Raw genomic sequence first — 18237 nt, 5'->3', positions numbered from 1 at the left:
CCCCCCCCCCCTTTGTCTGAAAATTACCAATAGCGGTATGTAGACCAACAGACAGCAGGAAAGGAGATGTGTATATATTTAGTTTGGAGTCCCTGCCTGGGATATCTACTGATCCACATACGTGTTGCCATTTCGGAAAAACCAGCCTCTCCCAATGATATTCCTACAAAACGGGCCTGCACTCACCTATCATGTCATTTAAAATCTAATAGAATTGTACAGTATTTACCTCGGGACATGTTCACTGTGCTAGGCCTTGGCATTTTGCACAGCTCAGTTTATCAGTAGTTCTCTAAAACGACTCTTGACCAGTAAGGACTGGGTTATAACCACACACGTAGTGTTTGGAAGTTATGTAACTGAACCAAAAAGCCTCCTGTGGCAACCCTGTTAAACGAACAATGTATTCACCCAGATAATTAATAGCATTGATACGAATTAAAAACACCAGGCCAAACATGGGTGTTTCCAATGAGTACAAATTCTTCAGGTAGGTCATTTCTGATGTTTGTGTCATCAGTGTAGAGCAGACGTTTATTTGCTTGTAGACCTTCAGCTATGAGTGGTCAAGCTTTCATGCTTTGATACTTCATTAAACAGGAACTTAGTGTCTCCATAGAGATAGGTAATCCTTCCCAGGGGGCATTTTAGACCATGTTTTTATATGCCTGCTGGCCCAGTGTAATTGGTCTCAATGCAACACTCTTGCAGAATTAAATAGCCCCCCCCCACCCCCTCCCAACATTTTAACAGAAAAATACAGATGAGAGATTTTGCTTACAGGCATGCAATAGATGTCGTAGGCACAGTAAAGACAGAACTAATAATGGTCAAATTACACTATGAAGAAACAGAATGACAATATTGGGTGAATAGACTGCTTTGAAAAATGTGTTTCTTGTACTACATGTACAGTACAAACCAGATGCAAAACTCAAGGATACCATTCATACAGAGGTTGAGTGAAGAGGCAAGTGTCCTGGAGAAGGGGAATCCTGATCCAAGACGTCTGGACTGAGACCACCAACAGCCCAGAAGCTGGAAAAGTCTACTTCAAAGCAAAGAAGCACATTGGACTGGAAGATATAGTGTAAGCAAATGTTTCCGCACAAAGCAAATATTTGACACAAAATACATATTGTATTATATAATTCACATACATAATTTAAATTCCCTCCAGTTGTCATTGTGGGTGAGAAAGGGCGGAGAAAATACTTTAGCCTTGTAATTAGTTTGTGTCCCAAACCAGACTCCGGTCACTTGTCACTGGTTTATTTATTTGGATCAACTTTAGCTTGCAAAGTGTTCACTAGTCTTCCTGGGTCCACACAGAAAGCAACATAAATTAAAACAAACCATAATATAAATCACACTATATCAATAAACAAAACAAGAAGTTTGAAGAGACAACTCCACATAGATGTAGCCTCTTACTTTTGGATAGTGGTTGACTTTTGACATGGCTTATATCTGGCCGGGGTTTTACAAAGTTGGTACGCGGACCGATACAGTCCTTTTCCGAAATGATTAATAAGTTCTAAAAAGTTGCCTTCATGCCGTACAGGAAGACCCATGTAAATGTCTTCCTCCCTGCTCCAAGCACTTGAACCTCTCCTGCAATGCCACCAGAGTGCATGTTTGTAGTTCAGCTCTTATCAACAGGCCCAATCCAGAAACCGGTTTGTCTCATCGAGCCGATGTGGAAACACACGACCCACCTCAAGGACACTTCAAGCTTGTATTCCTGCAACTTCAGTTAGTCACTTTGTGCGGTGTGTCCAGCAGGTAGAGAAAGACAAGACAAGACGCTAAGTGCATGCAGTATGTGAGGGTGTGAGGTCATTTTAATCAGTGCAAATCCAGGGTTGTTAGTTAGAGGCCTACGAAAAGGTCAGTAACAATGTGGCTGCCTAAAAATACCACGGCACAGAATGCAATAGTGTGTTTATGAATGCAAACTGTCATCTGTGGGATTTTCCAAATTACCAAATTATTTTTCATATAATAAAATATGAAATCAACTAATAAATATGTGTACATTACAAAATAGATTCAAGTTTTGTAGGCTTCAAACCTGTGTCCTTTCTGACATTCTCCCATCTTGTTCTATGTCCCACACATGGACCAGCTGTTTGTCCTTCAGTTATGTCATATCTGGATTTGGATCCTCATTACATGTGACCCTGTCTTTCTTTACCCCAGGACAAGCTATGGATTTTACAGTGACAACTCTATAACAAATTGCTTTACAGGGAGCAGGTGATGGTGGCGATAACACTTGTCATCCGGCCCTCCCTGTCCTTCTGTCTCGTTTCGAGCCAGCTCCAGCTGTGGTCTTCAAGAGGCTCAGTGTGGGGGCCGGGGCTCCTATTCTTGGCCCATCTCATGGCCTGGGCTAATTTTGGACATAGGAGATCGGACGAAAGGGAGAAAAGACAAAGAAAGCAAAGGGATGAGAAAGAGATTGGACCACTGCATGCCGTAGCACATGCAGATGAACGCTCAGATGACAGTGGTTGTGGGACCAGTTGATAGAATAATTTCATTATCAAGAATAGACAGGAACGACTTAAGTTGCAATAAAGTTAGGTTTACTTGCAAGTAGAATCAGTTTTACAGTACACTTATCAGTACAGTAAAACGACTGACAAAAAGGCCTTCTACAACAGCTCTTGTAATACAATACAGAATGAGATAAATCCCACAGTCACAATAAAGGAGTAATGTTGACAGTTTCTCACGGTCCAGGGGTGTCTGTTCTTTTCCCAGCGTTCCACCACGCTCCAGAGAAGGACAAGACAGTGGCTCCCAGGAACCAGATGTCAACAGCAGTAACAGTGTTTTCTATTGTCACAAAGCAGTTTTAACACTGATCAGAGAAAACCGTATGTAACGTGATCCAAGGAAAAGTATATATGTAACGTATTTTTCTAACACCAGTGCAGTGACAGCAGTCATCACAGGTACAGACAAGAAAGCGGAAGACTTGACGTGCTGCATTTTGCTTTTGTGCAACAAGTCTGAAACGAGAAGATCGTAAATTTATGGTTCTCATGACAAGTTGCGTGCTCCGTCTCCTTGACCTCAGTTTTGTCATCTCATTCACACTACATTTCACTGCAACCATGACACCGTGTCTCTCATTGGACGTCTGCTTATGTGCACCACAGTCATAAAGTACACAGCACTTACCAGATCTGCCCAGGAACAACATGCGGCGGCTGCAAGTTCATTTATTTATATATTTATGATATGGTGTGCTTCATCACAAGCACGTCTCACACGACTGTACAGAGAAGAGATCCAACAAATCTACATCAGAACAAATTGAAATGACAGAAAATATCATAAAAGTCCTCTCCAGGAAAAAAAACAAGACTCGCCAACTTTCTGAGGTTGGACACTTAAAAAGAAATCTGTTGCTCTGAATTTTATTCTTAGGGGGGGGGAAGTTAATTAGTACCATTCTTGTCATGTTGAATCCTAGAGGATGAGAGCCAAGATCCATTTTGGGGCCATGACATTTAAATGAAAGGTTTTTTTTCATTCATTTTCTGTCCCCATCATGCACCCTAAGCCTGTATCTGAGTTTGAATATTAAGTCAGTGTTTAAATATCAATGCGTACAAATACGTTTCAGGTCAGAGGCGCAGATATGTAAGAGATCCATGTTTTGAATGAGAAGTACTACCAGAACATGTATACTGAACAAGCTATCATTGACTATGAGGTTTTCTCAACAATTACATGTGGTTTTAAAATACTGACTATTATGCCTTTTGCTGCTTCAGGACAACAGCAGAGTGGAGTACAGTAGTGCTGGCAGGGACCGCAGCGAGGAGGTGGCCCCTCACAGCTCATCAACCTGAGCCTGTGTTTATGGAGGCTGAGAAAGATGAAGCTTTGCTGGAGGACCAGGCGTGCCTGTGCCGGATTTGGGATGCGGCCCCGCTGTCCTACACTGGAATGTTAATTAGGTGAGGTGAGCTGAGAAGAGGTGACCCGACCCGTTAACCAGTCAACCCTTCCCCGACAACCTAGTGGGGGATTGTGTGTGGTGATGTGTGTTGTGTGCCCCCCGTGTGTGTGTGTGTGTGTGTGTGTGTGTGTGTGTGTGTGTGTGTGTGTGTGTGAAATGCATCTTTCTGTATTTTCTGTGTGCTTACGCAATTGCAAACTCATTACCGCTCAGTCTCCCTCCTCTCATAAGTTGCATCACTTAAACAACATACCACCACTAGAGCACTGTTTATAGTTGAAGCAACACAGGGTGCAAAATAACATTCAGTCCTCTTTTTCACGATTTTTTTAAACTTCTAACTGCAACCAAATGGGAGGAAAAATACTTCTTTTCAGCATCCATATCTAGTCAAAGACCACAATACAGAAATATGAAACATACATACAAAACATACGCCATGCATGTGAGTGTTGCAGAATCTTTTCTGCCAGAGTGGAATAAACCCAACAATACAGTACTAAGTAGGCTTTTGTTCATATATGCAGTCTATAATTGGCATAGCATTTCTAATGTTCTTTATTCCAATTTTAAATACTGCTGTTACTATTTTTTAAAAGACAATGTTTTATGTACAATTACTTATTGCTGCATTTTCACTGCTATTGTTTATTGCGCTAACATAAGTGATACAATCTACTAAATATTAAAAATTACAAAAAAGAGATCTACTTTATTGTATATTTGAGAGAAAACGGTAGTAGATGTCAAATATGAGTATAAATCAAGGATCTGCATCTCCCAGCCTGCTGTAAGCTACTTATCAAATACTGACCTCTAGAGGGCATTTTTGGGCTGTACAGCACTAAACACTAGATGTCCGTACTACACAATACGACTGTAGTTGAAGTTTGGGAAGTCATAAGAAAATCGGTGTCAGCAATATGTAAATGTATGTGTGTATGCATTCATTTGTAAGACATTCATATCCTTTCATGGCCAAAAACTAAAAAACTTTTATTTTACTTTTATAGTACTTTTGATTAAAAACATGAACGAATGCTTGGAATCTTAGTTGAAGTGGTAAATCATTTACTTGTATTCCACCAAATTGGGACTGGAGCGATTAGTCAGTTTTAACAATTAACAACAACTAACAATTAATTAAATTCTGATAATTGATTAATCGTTATTGTCAAAAATGCCAAACCAATTCCCTGGTTCCAGATTCTTAAATGTTTGATGCTTTAATTATGACAACTTGAATCTACAGTTGGTAACTTTTATTTTAAAAAAACCATATCCTGAATATGAATCACATGCCTCCTCCTGACTCATGCTCCTGATGCTTCTAATGGGATAAGGAAAACAACCAATCAGGGCCGAGGAGTCTAACGCTGCTTGTGAACTCTAATCAAACTGTTAAACTAGGCAGTGCTGATCAAATATGAAGATCTGTTTTTGTGTCTATGCCTCATCTTAAATTCAGAAACATATCCTAGTGTACTGATTAGCTGTAAAATGAGCATGTTTTCTCCGGCCGGTCGCTCTAAGTGGTTTATCTTCGGCCACTAGGGGGAGGCAAGGGAACTTTTTTTTCCTCATGGGAGACTGTCATGTAGTGACAATTTCAGCAATGATGACAACAATTATTAAAAATGACCTACCAAACCTGTAATATCTATGGATTTGGTCTAATAAAGAAGCTCCAAGAATACATCCATTCAGACTGTGAGACATTATAACAGGCATATTTGATCATTTTTTTGAATTTTATAGACCAAACATTGAATCAGTTAGTTTAGAAAATAATCAGCAGATTAGTCTAGAAAATAATCATCATCCATCATCATCATCATAGCCCTACACTAAATCTTTCCAAGTTGCAGGCCGTGAGCAGCTTTAAGAGTATATAGGAGTATAAAAAGTTATGAATACATGACTATCTTTGGGATTCGTTTATTATCTGTCACTAAAGATCTCAAAAAAATTAGAGATAACACAAAAGTTCTTATGACATTAATCAAAGCCATCGTTGAAAAAATACTGGAGTGTGTTTTATAATTGTTTCTTATAAATGACAAAGACATAACGTTCATCAGAATCATTAATCCTTAACAGAGTACAATGGCACCTGCATATATTCAGAGTTCTAAGATTATCAAAACAATGTATCATTAAAGTAATACATAAACAAAACTCAGAACAACACTCAGATTATCTGTCATGTAAAACTATTATACATTAAAGGTCCCATGACATGGTGGCCTTTTGATGCCTTTTTTAAACTATACATTTTTATAAAAACGACAGCTACACACAACATGAAATAAGACATACATTGGTCCAATGACTACTTCTTACATTTGGTCTGAATATTACAGTATTTGTTGTAATAACAATCGACATACTAGGGAAACATGATACCTCTTCAGGTGATAAACTGATTTGTATTCTTTGGAAATATGATACCATAAAAAAGACTTAATATACAATAACAGTAGGGTGTGCCCAACATACAGTAACGGCATACTTGAAATAGGCTGGGAGATATAATTTATATTTTAATGCATATTGGTTGGCCATGATAACTATCTGTTATCCTCATTCCAAACATCACTGCTGATAAATGCATGCGTTACTGAAATAATAAAATACAAAAAAAAAAATTTTGGATCTCTACATGCCCTTTTGTAAAATAGAACTTACTTGCAACATATTGCATTTTTATTTTTTGGATGATAATTTCTTATCATCGTTAAACCCTCACTCCAGGATTTCGGCTTTTTTTTTTTAGATTGTTGCTTCCCAAAATGCCTTATGTTGCATGAGCTTTTGTAAAGAATTGCGATAAAACTTGCAATGTTTTTTGTTTGTTTGTTGCAATTTAGTTTGTTTTTTTTGTATAGTAAACTTGCTTTGGAGAGAAGAAAATTACTCTGGGCTGACTTTTACTAGAAACCTTGTCAAAAAGGCTCAGGATGCTGCAAATGTTGGTATAATATGAAAATGGCTGGACTTAAGACAAAAAAATAATTTATTGAATGACTCAAATTTGAACGTGAATGTGTCAGTGGCTTGTTGATCTTTACATTGTTTAGTTCCTATCCTGAGCTGGGACACGCTGGACTTTAATTTATCATTGCACTTACAATAATGAGCGTAGCTGTCCTCAATTTAGGTCATCCTGTTACTACGTCTCATCTCCGGTTTTCCTGCATCCACCGTGTGTGTGTGTTTGTGTTTACGCGCGTCAGTCGGCGGGGGAACTGAGCAGCCCCGTCCGTTGCAGAGACCCGAAAGAATTGAAACCACAGCCGCTACAGCGAGTTTATAGTGAAAAAAACATGAACGCGTACATTGATGTTCAGATGAATAAAGGTTGGCAGGACGGTTTGACATTTCGTCTTTCACTGTACGTTTTGTTCGTAAATGTGAGATGTTCAAGTCACACGCATCTCACTAAACAAGGAAATTTATATGGCCACGCACGTATGACCTCAACCCGTTCTCACTCCCGCTTGGTCATTGGCTCTCAGAGTCCCATACTAATCTGTCTGGCACGTGGGACTGCTGGGATTGGGAAGTTGCGGCAAACTCCAGTTATTGGTCAAATCTGCAAAAACGTTACGGTGATTGGTCAAAATTGCGAGTCGCACCAAAGTTGCGTTGATTGGTTGAATTGGCGTGAATTGGTGCGATTGCGACATCGCAAAATCCTGGAGGGACTGGTTAAAGCTATGTCGTCAGTAAGGGAATTTCAATATTCGCACAACCCTATCAGTTGTACCTCTTCATTAGTACCAGCTCTTTCACCACTATCTTGAATAGTGCCTCAGCACATACCAAAAAAATGTAATAAATACAATAACAGTGTTTGAAGAGACCTCTGTTAAAATAAGCACAGAATATAAATTCTGTCAAGTACAAAGCAATATCTCAACAATCATGATTATGAGATGTGGATTCAACTATCGTGTCACAAGCAGAGAAGCAGCTAACTCATTCACTGACCAATCAAATGACCAGTTAATTAGAAGAAACCACCATGTCCAGTTCTTTGACTCCCTCCTGGCTGGAGGTGAGGCCACAGCTGGCTGAGAGGGGGCTGTCAGAGAAGTGGCTGGCGGACCTGGGCACTGCTGCCGGGGAGGGAGGGGCCTGGGCCAGACCGGGCTTCTTAGGGGGGATGGGTGGAGGGTTGCCCCTTTCTGCCCTGGGGGTAGTAGGTGATTGGATCCCCTGCTGAAGTACTCCTGCGGCCCTTCCGATGATCGGAGACAAAGGCGCTGCTAGGCTGCGGTAGTCTGTACCAAAGGGTGAATTGTTTGGTGTTGCGAGCTTCGGTGTGGCGCTCTGCTGTACGGTGGTGAAGCGAGACAGGACTTGAGTGACTGTGCTTCGGGCCATCTGCTTGACTGGGCTGGTTTCTAGGGACGAGCCGCTGGTCACAGGGGAGACATCCTTTGGTGAGAGGGGGAGAGCTGGCTGTGTGGCCTGGGACGGAGGCTCTGGGTCAGTGGTACCCTGGAACCGATGACGAGCAGCGTGGAAGCGCTGGTTGATCCCGGCCTGGTAGGGAGACTGGTAGCTACCAGGGCTCGGGCTGCCTGGTGGGCGTTTGGCAAGGACAGGTGAAGCGCATGGGGAGGAAGGAGGGAATGTGGAGGGGGTGACACTGCAGGGGGAGAATGATGTCTGGCTCTGATAAATTAGAGAATTCTCATTCCCATTCTGTACAATGTTATCTGGGAAGGCGTTGGTTGGACCGTGGTGCCCATTGGTCTCCATCGGACAGTGGTGACAGTTGACTTTTGGCTGCTCAGGTTGTGGGCTTTGGTCTTCCTCAATCTCCTCCACCGTAATAGTCTCTACTACTGTCTTTGCTGGAGGAACTTTCATGGCCCACTCCTTTCCTACTGCCTCTACTGGAGCTGTAACTGCCTCCCCAACATCTCTCATCATATTCACCTCCTCCAGCGTCCTCTTCAGCTCCTCTACCTGATCAGAAAATGGAAGAAGGGATTAATTCCGAAATTCTTTGAGGTAGTTACAGTTTGCAAAATGTGCAATGTACGGCCACCTGCCTGATGAATGTGTTCACGGTACCTGTTGTTGTAGCTGACAGCAGTGAGCTTCCTCCTTCTTCAAACGTGAGCGGAGTTGCTCTCGCTCAGTGTCAAACTCGGCCAGCTGCTCTTCCACCCTCGCCTCCATTCTCAGAGCTCGCCTCCTCTCATCTTCCAGCTCGTTTCTCAGTGCCTGACAAGCCTGCTCCTCCTGCGTGAGGGAAAGGTCTGTGTTCACGGGGTGTGCATAATACAACCAGGCCCAACATTCATCACAGCGACAGAAAATGAATGGCCCAGCTTGGATTAAAAATGGTAATACCTTGTCAAGTGTACGGCTCAGCTCCGTCAGCCGGTGACCCTCCTCCAGAGCCCTGGCACTTGCCCACTTGCACTCTTTGGCCAAGGTGCAGGAGAGCTGTTTGTGCTGAGCCCGTTCTTCTTCTAGCTGGTCAGTAATTCGCCGCTGTTCTTTTTCCAACCGCCGGACCTGGCTCCGCTCAAACTCCAGCTACAAAGACAGAGATGCATGTGAAACAAACATGTCACACGTAGTAAACGCTGTTTTGCTTGAGACTGCGTGGATGGTTACAGTGTACTTCAAAGCTTTTGACCCCGGTTCTTTTAAAGCTCACTGAATACAGTACATTTTGCACAAATATTTACAATGCAGTCCACATCCCGACTAATTAGTGGGCACCTGTTGTTGTAAGCGCTCCCTCTCTTTCTCCAGGATGTAGGTGACATCATCTCCCTCGGCGGTGTCCTCAGCGTGCCTCCTCCGTTCCTCCTCCAGATCGGCAATGACCTGGAGCAACCACAGCGGGGAGACAGAGACTCAGGATAGAAAGAACCTCGCATGAGTTTGGTCTGCTTGATATTATGGCCAATAACAGGTCTTCTGAAGCAATACGATTACTACATTGTAAGCAAAAATGCTGATGGCAGTTAGGCTAAACAGCTACATAGTTAAGCTCATCTAAATGAGTACCATGTTCGGCCCGCCTGCAGAGAAAAGTATAGTCTTCACTCTGTGGTTTTACAAAGCCTGAAGATGACAGAGGGCTCTGTGTTTTGTACGGTTCTAAAAGATGCGATGGGAATCATTGTTTGCAACAGTCATCTAAATGTATACCAAAAACGATAGAAGGCCGTCAGTAAACACAGCAAAGTTGTAGAATGTGCCTCTAGTTATTGAGTTTTATGTCAAAGTAGTCTGTTATTAACATGACATTAACAGGGATTTTGTGATCACACCGATTAGCCATATTGTCCTTGCATATATGTTTAACTCAGTGTTGTGTTACATTACGGTCTATAAATAGTAGTCTCTTCACACTCTTACCTCGAGCTCACATGAAACAAAAGAAAAAGTGGGAACATGACATCGCGGTGCAGGTATTTTGTTTTCTTTGTCCGTGTCTGTTGACCTGCACCTATGAAGTACTTTTGGATGTGTGAGTGCCTCTTGCTGACAACAATGCTGTTTTTTAATGTTATTCTTTTGGATTCCTGGAAGAAAAATATTTTTGGGAAACAAAAAGGTTTTAATGAAGAGGGATGATTTAATCACCTTAGTTTTGTGTAACAAGCTTTTGTTGCCTTCCGTTTTATATCTTGTATACTTTTAGAAAAGAAAGCCTCATTGCACTTTGCTGGTTGTATTCTCCATTCATGTTTTTCAATATTTCCCACCACTGAGGCCAGCTTTTTAATTCTTATGTTGCCCAGTTGACTTTTTTCTTTCTTTTTAAATCCGCACAAGTCCACCAGCTCAGTTCTGCCTCCCCTGAATTAAGAACCACACGTCCACACCCACCCTTCTGTGCCTGCTTTCCACTGCAGCCAGCTGGGCCAACATCTTCTCCTGCATCCTCCTGCAGTGGCTCACCACCAGTTTGAGAACCACCAGAGGGTTGGAGGTGGGGGAGGAACAGCCCGGGTCCTTGTTCTGGTCCCCTACAACCTCACTGTCCCTCTGCAAGGCCAGGAAGGGGTCGCTGAGGTTGTACCTGCCATAGCGCTCCTGGATAAACAGTTCTTTACGCTGGGCCTGAAGAGAGGACAAGAGTAAGATGGAGCACCGAGAGGAACAGTGATTTGCTGTCTAACGGTTATGTGGTAGTAATTGTTACTAGGTGGAATTTTTTTAAGCTTATGTGTGCTCTTGCATGGATATCCTTGTTTACATAAGGATTGTAACTTGGTCCTAGTATACGAATCTTCTCTTGGATCACTTTTCTAGCTCCTCAGACTTGTCTCAGGACTAGTCTCAGCTGGTACTTGCTGCTGTCTCCTGTGTATACATTTTTAGAAAAGACATTTTTTAGCCATGTTAGCGGTATGGCTTTAGGGATGACAATGAAGGTCGCTAAGTTGATCCAAACTGAAATGAAGATCTTAACAATTATTAGATGTTATGCCGAAAACATTTGGTACACACATTTGTGTTCCCCAGAGGATTCATCCTAATAACTTGATATCTCAAATATTTGATGGATTTGGGAGCCTGGTTAGCTCACCGGGTAGATTAGGCGAAAAAAAAAATTATTTATATATATGAGCAAATACCTGCGAAACTAATGACATCCCTGTCAGCCTCAATTGTACTTTGTTTTAGTGCCAATCAAGGTACTATACAATGTTTGGGTTTATTTTAGCAGTCATTATTATTAAGTAAAAAATAATGTGTTATGATTTGATTGGCTAGTTCAAATCCCTGCCAATTATGATTCACGTTAACACATGCTGCTGTCATTTCTCTCACATTTGATCAGGAAATTGAATACTGCGTTCCACACACGATCAGCATCTCTCAATACTAGAGTGGTGAACGGTCTGTAGACAAAGGAAGGGGAAGAGAGGGAGAGGAAATGCATAATGTAAAAAAATGCAAGAGAGAGTGCTTGCAGGAGGAAAAAGCAACAGATGGTGTGTGTCTGTCTATCTTTAGCATGACAGCTGCTCTGGACTGGACATTGGCCAAGGCAGACCTGTTCTGTTTAACTCTCGACAAAGGAGGGATAATAGCAACGAGACATGTCAGGTTCAGCAGATGCCTTTGGGCCTGCCGTGAAAAGGGGCTGAAGTGAGAGAGAGGATGAGGGCTAACAGCGGAACTGGCAATGTGTCTTTGTGAGGTTCCAACAGAAGAGGCTCAAAAGATTAGAGAGAGCAGTATCTTCTCTGGCAGGGTGAGGACAGAGCGCCTGATGACTGATACCAAGATTACTTAAGAGGTTTAAAGTGAAGTCAAGAGTGTGGATGGGCCTGCAGAGCAATATTCAGCTGAGTCACTGTTCTTACAGAGCCTTTAACAGCTGACTCTGGGTTATTACAGCTAAGCACACAGGTAAACTACTCTGATCCCTCCCAAACAGCACTTCATTGGCATAGAACTCTGATTATTTGTTGTAACTACAGATGCATCAATCCAAGTTTTTATTTAGTTCACTCATCCAACCAATACCTCAGTTAACATGCCAGTAATTTGTTTTTCCCAAATTTAAAATCTGTATACCTTAATGTGTGGACCTTACTGAAAACATTTAATGTAAGATAAGGGGTTGCTGTGGCATTAAAAACTGAGTCGGTTTGGCCAGCAGGCTTAACAGCAGCTAAGAAGATAGTAGTCCAGCACTGAAAATCTCCTCATGGTAGCTCTGGGGTTCATTGGGTTCTGTCATTTTTGGACATTTCTTACCTAGAATTGTCTTCAGCAAGAAAAAATGATGCTCAGCCACATACAATTGTATTATGGGAGAGGTTGATATCTAATTTAAAAGATCTTCTGTTGAGATAGGAATGATCTGTTTGTGTATATATTAACAACCTGCTGGATGGTGAAGGGGAGAAAGGTGGGGGGGGAGGTTGGAGATGTGAGGGGAAGAGGGTTTGATATTGGTACTAAAATGTGCCTAAAAACTTTAAATATACAAATGTATTTTCTTGTATGACAATAAAAAAAATCAATAAAAAACTGAAAAAACTGAGTCGACTATCCACAGTGACTGAATCCATGTAAATAATTCAGTAAACACTGAATTTTTGTACAGCCATTGACAACTAAAACTGGATGTTATGTGGATAATTCACCATGGCTGATACCTGGTCTGCTTGCTTAATAATGTCAGCATCCGTAACATAATTATCATCAAGAAATAATTTACAAATAATTTCCCAAGACTGCATATAATTGATTCGAAAGCCAAACATTTGCTGCGGTAATCAAGACATTCTTACATGACTGACATTTAACGTTCTAAGACAGATTAATGTTAAACAACTGGAGTTACTTAAAGCAACACTAGAGAACTTTCCCCGCTTTGGTCCCCCTACAGGTTGGAAGGAAATGTATCCATTACATTACATCACATTACATTGTCCAGTCTATTTGGACTAAAGATCCGCTACCCAATGTGGCAAACTTGCATAATTCCACTTCCAACCTGTAGGGGGACTGAAACGGGAAAAAGTTCTCCAGTGTTGCTTTAAGCCATGAAAGAAACAGGGAGTGATGATTGATGGCAGGAGAAAGAAAAGTTCAAGCAATATTCTCCTACAGATCACAGGCTTTGTGGTTGTCATCTTCAACAGTATTGGGCAAGGCTGCTGTTATTTGATCCAGTCTGCTGAGGACTGTGAAGGCGGATCAAACAACATGAAGGGGTGAAACAGGAAAACACAGGCTGCCCAGGAGAATTTAAATATGGGCATTATCTACAGCCCTGTGACCACACAGCACATCTACAAGGTGTGTGTGTGTGTGTGTGTGTGTGTGTGTGTGTGTGTGTGTGTGTGTGTGTGTGTTGTAAAATATGTTATGAGTGGCATATAGCCTGTGTCCTCACTATGTTTATACAATGCATGTTTTCACATCTAATTGACTTTAAGAAAATACCATGACCTTTGTCTCCCAAAGATCTTTTGTGAATGCATACTTGTGATTTATAAAAAACGCATAAGCTTAAAACTGGAATACATTGAGCAAGATTTTAGATTTTACACTGTAGATATCTAGTTTTGAAAAAGAAAAAAAAAACTTCAAAGAGAAATGTCTGCAGACTAAGCAGACAGCTCATCCCTGTTCCCGTCAATGGCTGTCTGCTCCTATGTGTCATTGTACGGGTAAAGATTAAATACGCTTAGATCAGGTTTCTATTCTTGACACCTACCAAACGTTGCAGAAGGATATACTGTATACTCAGTCTGACTTTCATCGCTGCAGTTGCATGCCATACTAACAGGAAAAAAAACATGTAGTTTTGTTAGCAACTGCTCCTACAAGAAGGAAACATTTTGAAACACACACAAAAAAAACAATTTAATGTAGATGTGTGTGAGAGTTCATTGTTTTCCGTTTTCTTATTTTAAATTTATTCAGTCCGTGCACATTTTCACAACTGGATAATTGGCCTTTAAATGCTCATTTTTATTCTAATTCACGAGACCCCTATTACACAAACGTTCACTCATAAACACAGACTCTGTCTCTCTCAGCTCTCTTCCCTGCACTTCAATGCGCAGACTGACTTCCACAACACAAAGGGAGGCTGTTTTTCTCTGCATTAATCCTCCACTGCTGCAGAAAGGGTGGAGGAAGTGAAAAGAGGGATTACAGGAAACACCTTTCAAACATTACTTAGCCTAATACCTAACACCCAAATCTACCAGAGTTCAGTCGTTGCATACTGTACGTTAACAATGCCCACAAACATTCAGTGCATGGCTGCTGTGAATCACAGTCTACCTCCATTATTCATGCTTTTGTCTGTTGACTACAGTTCTTGGCACCTTGTGTGCTTTTGCTTGGGAAGACTTTGTGCCATGGCTGCACTGGTTCCAATCCAGTATATATTTTGCTGAAAAATGAAACCTGGACTCTTCCAGTTGTACAACTTTGGCAACAAGATCTGCATAATACCGAGGGAAGGTGATTAGATTTCTATTTATTTCAGAGCTGCTTAGGCAGATTGCTAAATACCCTGAAATGCTTGTGCCCGATGTACTTTAATGAAAAGTAAATGGATGTCTGAGGAATACTATCCATCATAAGCACATGATTGTGCATGCTACAGTAACTGACGATGATTCAATCAGCTGGTGCATCTCAAAGCTATAAATAAGGCTATTTCAGTACTGCCCCATTACCAAAGACCACACACGGTAAACTTTTTTTTAAAGTACGTCCATTTGGAAGCTCTAGTCAACCACACCATGTGAACTCAACAGAAAATTAAAAGACTCATTTCCATATTTGAGTCTTCTTTGAACTTTAAAGTAAAGACTCATATTCCTTTCCCAAAGCAAATAGACTACTGGATCACTGCAGAGCTGTGTGTGCCAAATACGAGCATTGCCAGAGACTAACTTCCTTTTGAAATCCAGTGTGAGCAGCCGCAGAAGTGAGTCACAAAGGGGAAAATGCAGTGGATAGTTAGAATGCCATTAATAGTTCTGCATAATTAAATATAGAGTACCACAGAAAAGCTGCGTCATTAACTTCACATCCTGTTCATACATAAGATCCTATAGACTGTCAATGATAAGAATGTTAGAAAGGAACTTGCCTGTTTCTGTACTTTCAACCAAATGAGCAAAGGCATGAAAACCAAAGAATTGAGCGGTGGTGTTATTACCATGGTGATTTGTGGTTGAGCTAAACATTTCTCACATGACACACTGTGTAGCAATGACACTTCAGTTAAGACTGACATGAGCAACACGACTGGACTTACTTCTCTACTTACTGTAAAGTTGTTCCATGTGCAATCTTATTGTTGGAACATGACAGTCTACAGCGACCCTAGCAGCTCTGTAAATTCTTTTGTGTAAATGCTTTAAGCAATTATTTAATGAATTAGAAAATTTCAACATGATACACAGTAAAAAATAGTCAGATAGTGTTGTGAGCGGGATATTAAGTTCGACTCAGTGGTGAGAGAAACCAAATCAGAGGGGACAGACACAGAGCTATAGCGGAGCCAAAGAAGCACTCTCTTTAAATTACTGACTTTATCTTCATCAGGCAAATAAAACTTAGATAATCTGCAAACTGCCAAAAAACAGGCCGATAATAGGCCAGGGCCGATAATCTGTCTATCCTTAGTCTAATGTGCACCAGGCTGGTGGGAATGTATTTGTGTGGCAGGTATTTTGGTTATAAACCATTGGACAAATTAAATATATGACCTGATGATGGCGCTAGATGAAAAGTAAAGGGATCACCAAAAGGTATTACAGTTCATCGTTAAAGGGAACATAAATGTTTCATTCAAATTATATGGTAATCCATTCATTCACTCGCTCAAAACCACAAAGGTCAACCTCATGGTGGCGCTAGAGGTAAAGTCAGGGGATCACCAAAGTCGATAAGATTCATCCTCTGGGGACAATGGCTGTTTGTACAAACTGTTTGCCAATCCATCCAGCGGCTGCTGAGATACTTTACAAGATAGGTGAAAACTTTGTCCTGCTGGTGGTGCTACTTTAGATGAAAAGTGACATGATCAAGCATAATTAATCCTCTGGGAACCACAAATGTCTGTATAAAGGTTCATGGCAATCCAGCCGATCGTTGTTGAGATGACTCAGTCTGAACCAAAGTGGTGGACCAAAAGACAAACGCTGTCATTGATAGACCCATGCTGCTAGGTGGCTAAAAACAAGACATACGGGGAGATGTTTCACTGATAACAATCTGCTTTCATGTGAGGATGGGACTTGAGATTCCACATCGCCAATTCCTGAACAATAGAACAGCAGAACGGTGTTTTACCGTTGGAAAAACATGTATGCTTTGCTGCATTTTTCCAACTTACTGCCTGCAGTTAATTTCCAACGGATCAGTGATAATACCCCTAATCAAAGCCCAGTAGCAGTTAACACTGAAGCATTGATCCAATCCCAGACCTGAATGGGTTAACAGTTTGTGCCAGTGGAGCTATGAAAGAAGCACAGCCATATTCCCCTCAAGCTCCAGTTAAGGCCAATGTTTATTTGTTCACTCCTACTCTCGCTCACATTGAGTCATCAGACACCCAGCGTGCTGCAACTCTTCTTGCCTTAGATGGCCAGATCCCAGGAGAGATGGAGGAATGTGGTCTAGACACAACACATGAACATTCAGCATTGGGTTCTCTTAGATTTCTGCTCTCTAGTTTGCTGGCTGCCTCTCCAGTTTGTTCTTTCAGTGGTGCATTCTACACCGGGAAAATGACTTGCATTCCAAGAGCGTAAGCGCAAATATTAATGGTGAAAATAGTCTGCAGTGTTGTATGAAAGGTAGGTAGGGGCATATTTTGCAAAAATGCTCCATCATCTAATTGCTTATTCACTAGTAATCTGTGGTTTATGGTTATTTAAAAGTGTCACAGTGACATAGTGTTACTGAAGTAAGTCTGCAGCAGTTTTAAAATGTCCTTAAGGCCTTCTGAATAGTATGAAAGCTTGAGTATGTGGAGATATGGGACACAGCAAAACACATCTACCAGAGTTCAGTCTGGGAAAATAGCCTGCCAATCCTTTTACTGTAATTGAGACATCCTGTGTGTGTGTGTGTGTGTGTGTGTGTGTGTGTGTGTGTGTGTGTGTGTGTGTGTGTGTGTGTGTGTGTGTGTGTGTGTGTGTGTGTGTGTGTGTGTGTGTGTGTGTGTGTGTGTGTGCGCGCGCGCACATTGTGCCCATTTCTAATTAAGTATATGTTTAGGTTCACTGGAATGTGTCTACTTGGGGCTGGGCGATATGGAGCAACTCAAATATCACTATCCTTTGCCAAATACTTCGATATCGATATTGTGACAGTATTATAGGGTAGACTATTGATGCTTTCAAAAAGTATTTACAGAAATGACAGTTTGGATCAATAATCATCCGTAATGTGGATATAATGACTATGTGGGTAAAGGCAAATAATACAACAATCTGGTATGTTCAGAAAATTCCATCACTTCACTGTAATGCGTTTAAAACCAGGAGAAACAGCACTTATGCTATATTACGATAATACCATATCCAAAATGTAAGACTAATACTACTAATACTAATACTTAGTCTCATATCACAATTTCAATATAATATCAATATTGCCCAGCCCTATGTTTACGGATGACTTTTGAGACCATGCCTCAAAATACTCTATTCTCCAGGGGCATAGACAAGTGTGCTGCATGCATAGATAGATAGATAGATAGATAGGTAGATAGGTAGATA

At 41.2% G+C, this 18237-nt stretch overlaps 1 protein-coding gene across 2 annotated transcripts in view; it reads right to left on the bottom strand.

Moving 5' to 3' along the window:
- Positions 1-5797: 5797 nt before the first annotated feature.
- Positions 5798-18237, bottom strand: part of LOC116687942 (CTTNBP2 N-terminal-like protein) — a 16667-nt gene continuing 4227 nt past the window's right edge. The window contains exons 2-6 of one of the 2 annotated variants that reach the window (XM_032513685.1): positions 10847-11080; positions 9728-9835; positions 9350-9538; positions 9068-9238; positions 5798-8959 (exon numbers count right to left, since the gene is read on the bottom strand). In XM_032513685.1, coding sequence (XP_032369576.1) covers positions 7988-8959; positions 9068-9238; positions 9350-9538; positions 9728-9835; positions 10847-11080 — 1674 coding nt within the window. In that variant the 3' untranslated portion in view covers positions 5798-7987. The remainder of the gene's footprint in view (positions 8960-9067; positions 9239-9349; positions 9539-9727; positions 9836-10846; positions 11081-18237) is intronic. The other variant, XM_032513686.1, reaches the window with a different exon arrangement.

This window comes from Etheostoma spectabile, chromosome 4, assembly GCF_008692095.1.
Source record: "Etheostoma spectabile isolate EspeVRDwgs_2016 chromosome 4, UIUC_Espe_1.0, whole genome shotgun sequence".
In the NCBI taxonomy this organism is placed as follows: Eukaryota; Metazoa; Chordata; class Actinopteri; order Perciformes; family Percidae; genus Etheostoma; species Etheostoma spectabile.
The sequence above is the reverse complement of the archived record's forward strand: the minus strand, read 5'-3'. Positions and strand labels throughout refer to the sequence as shown.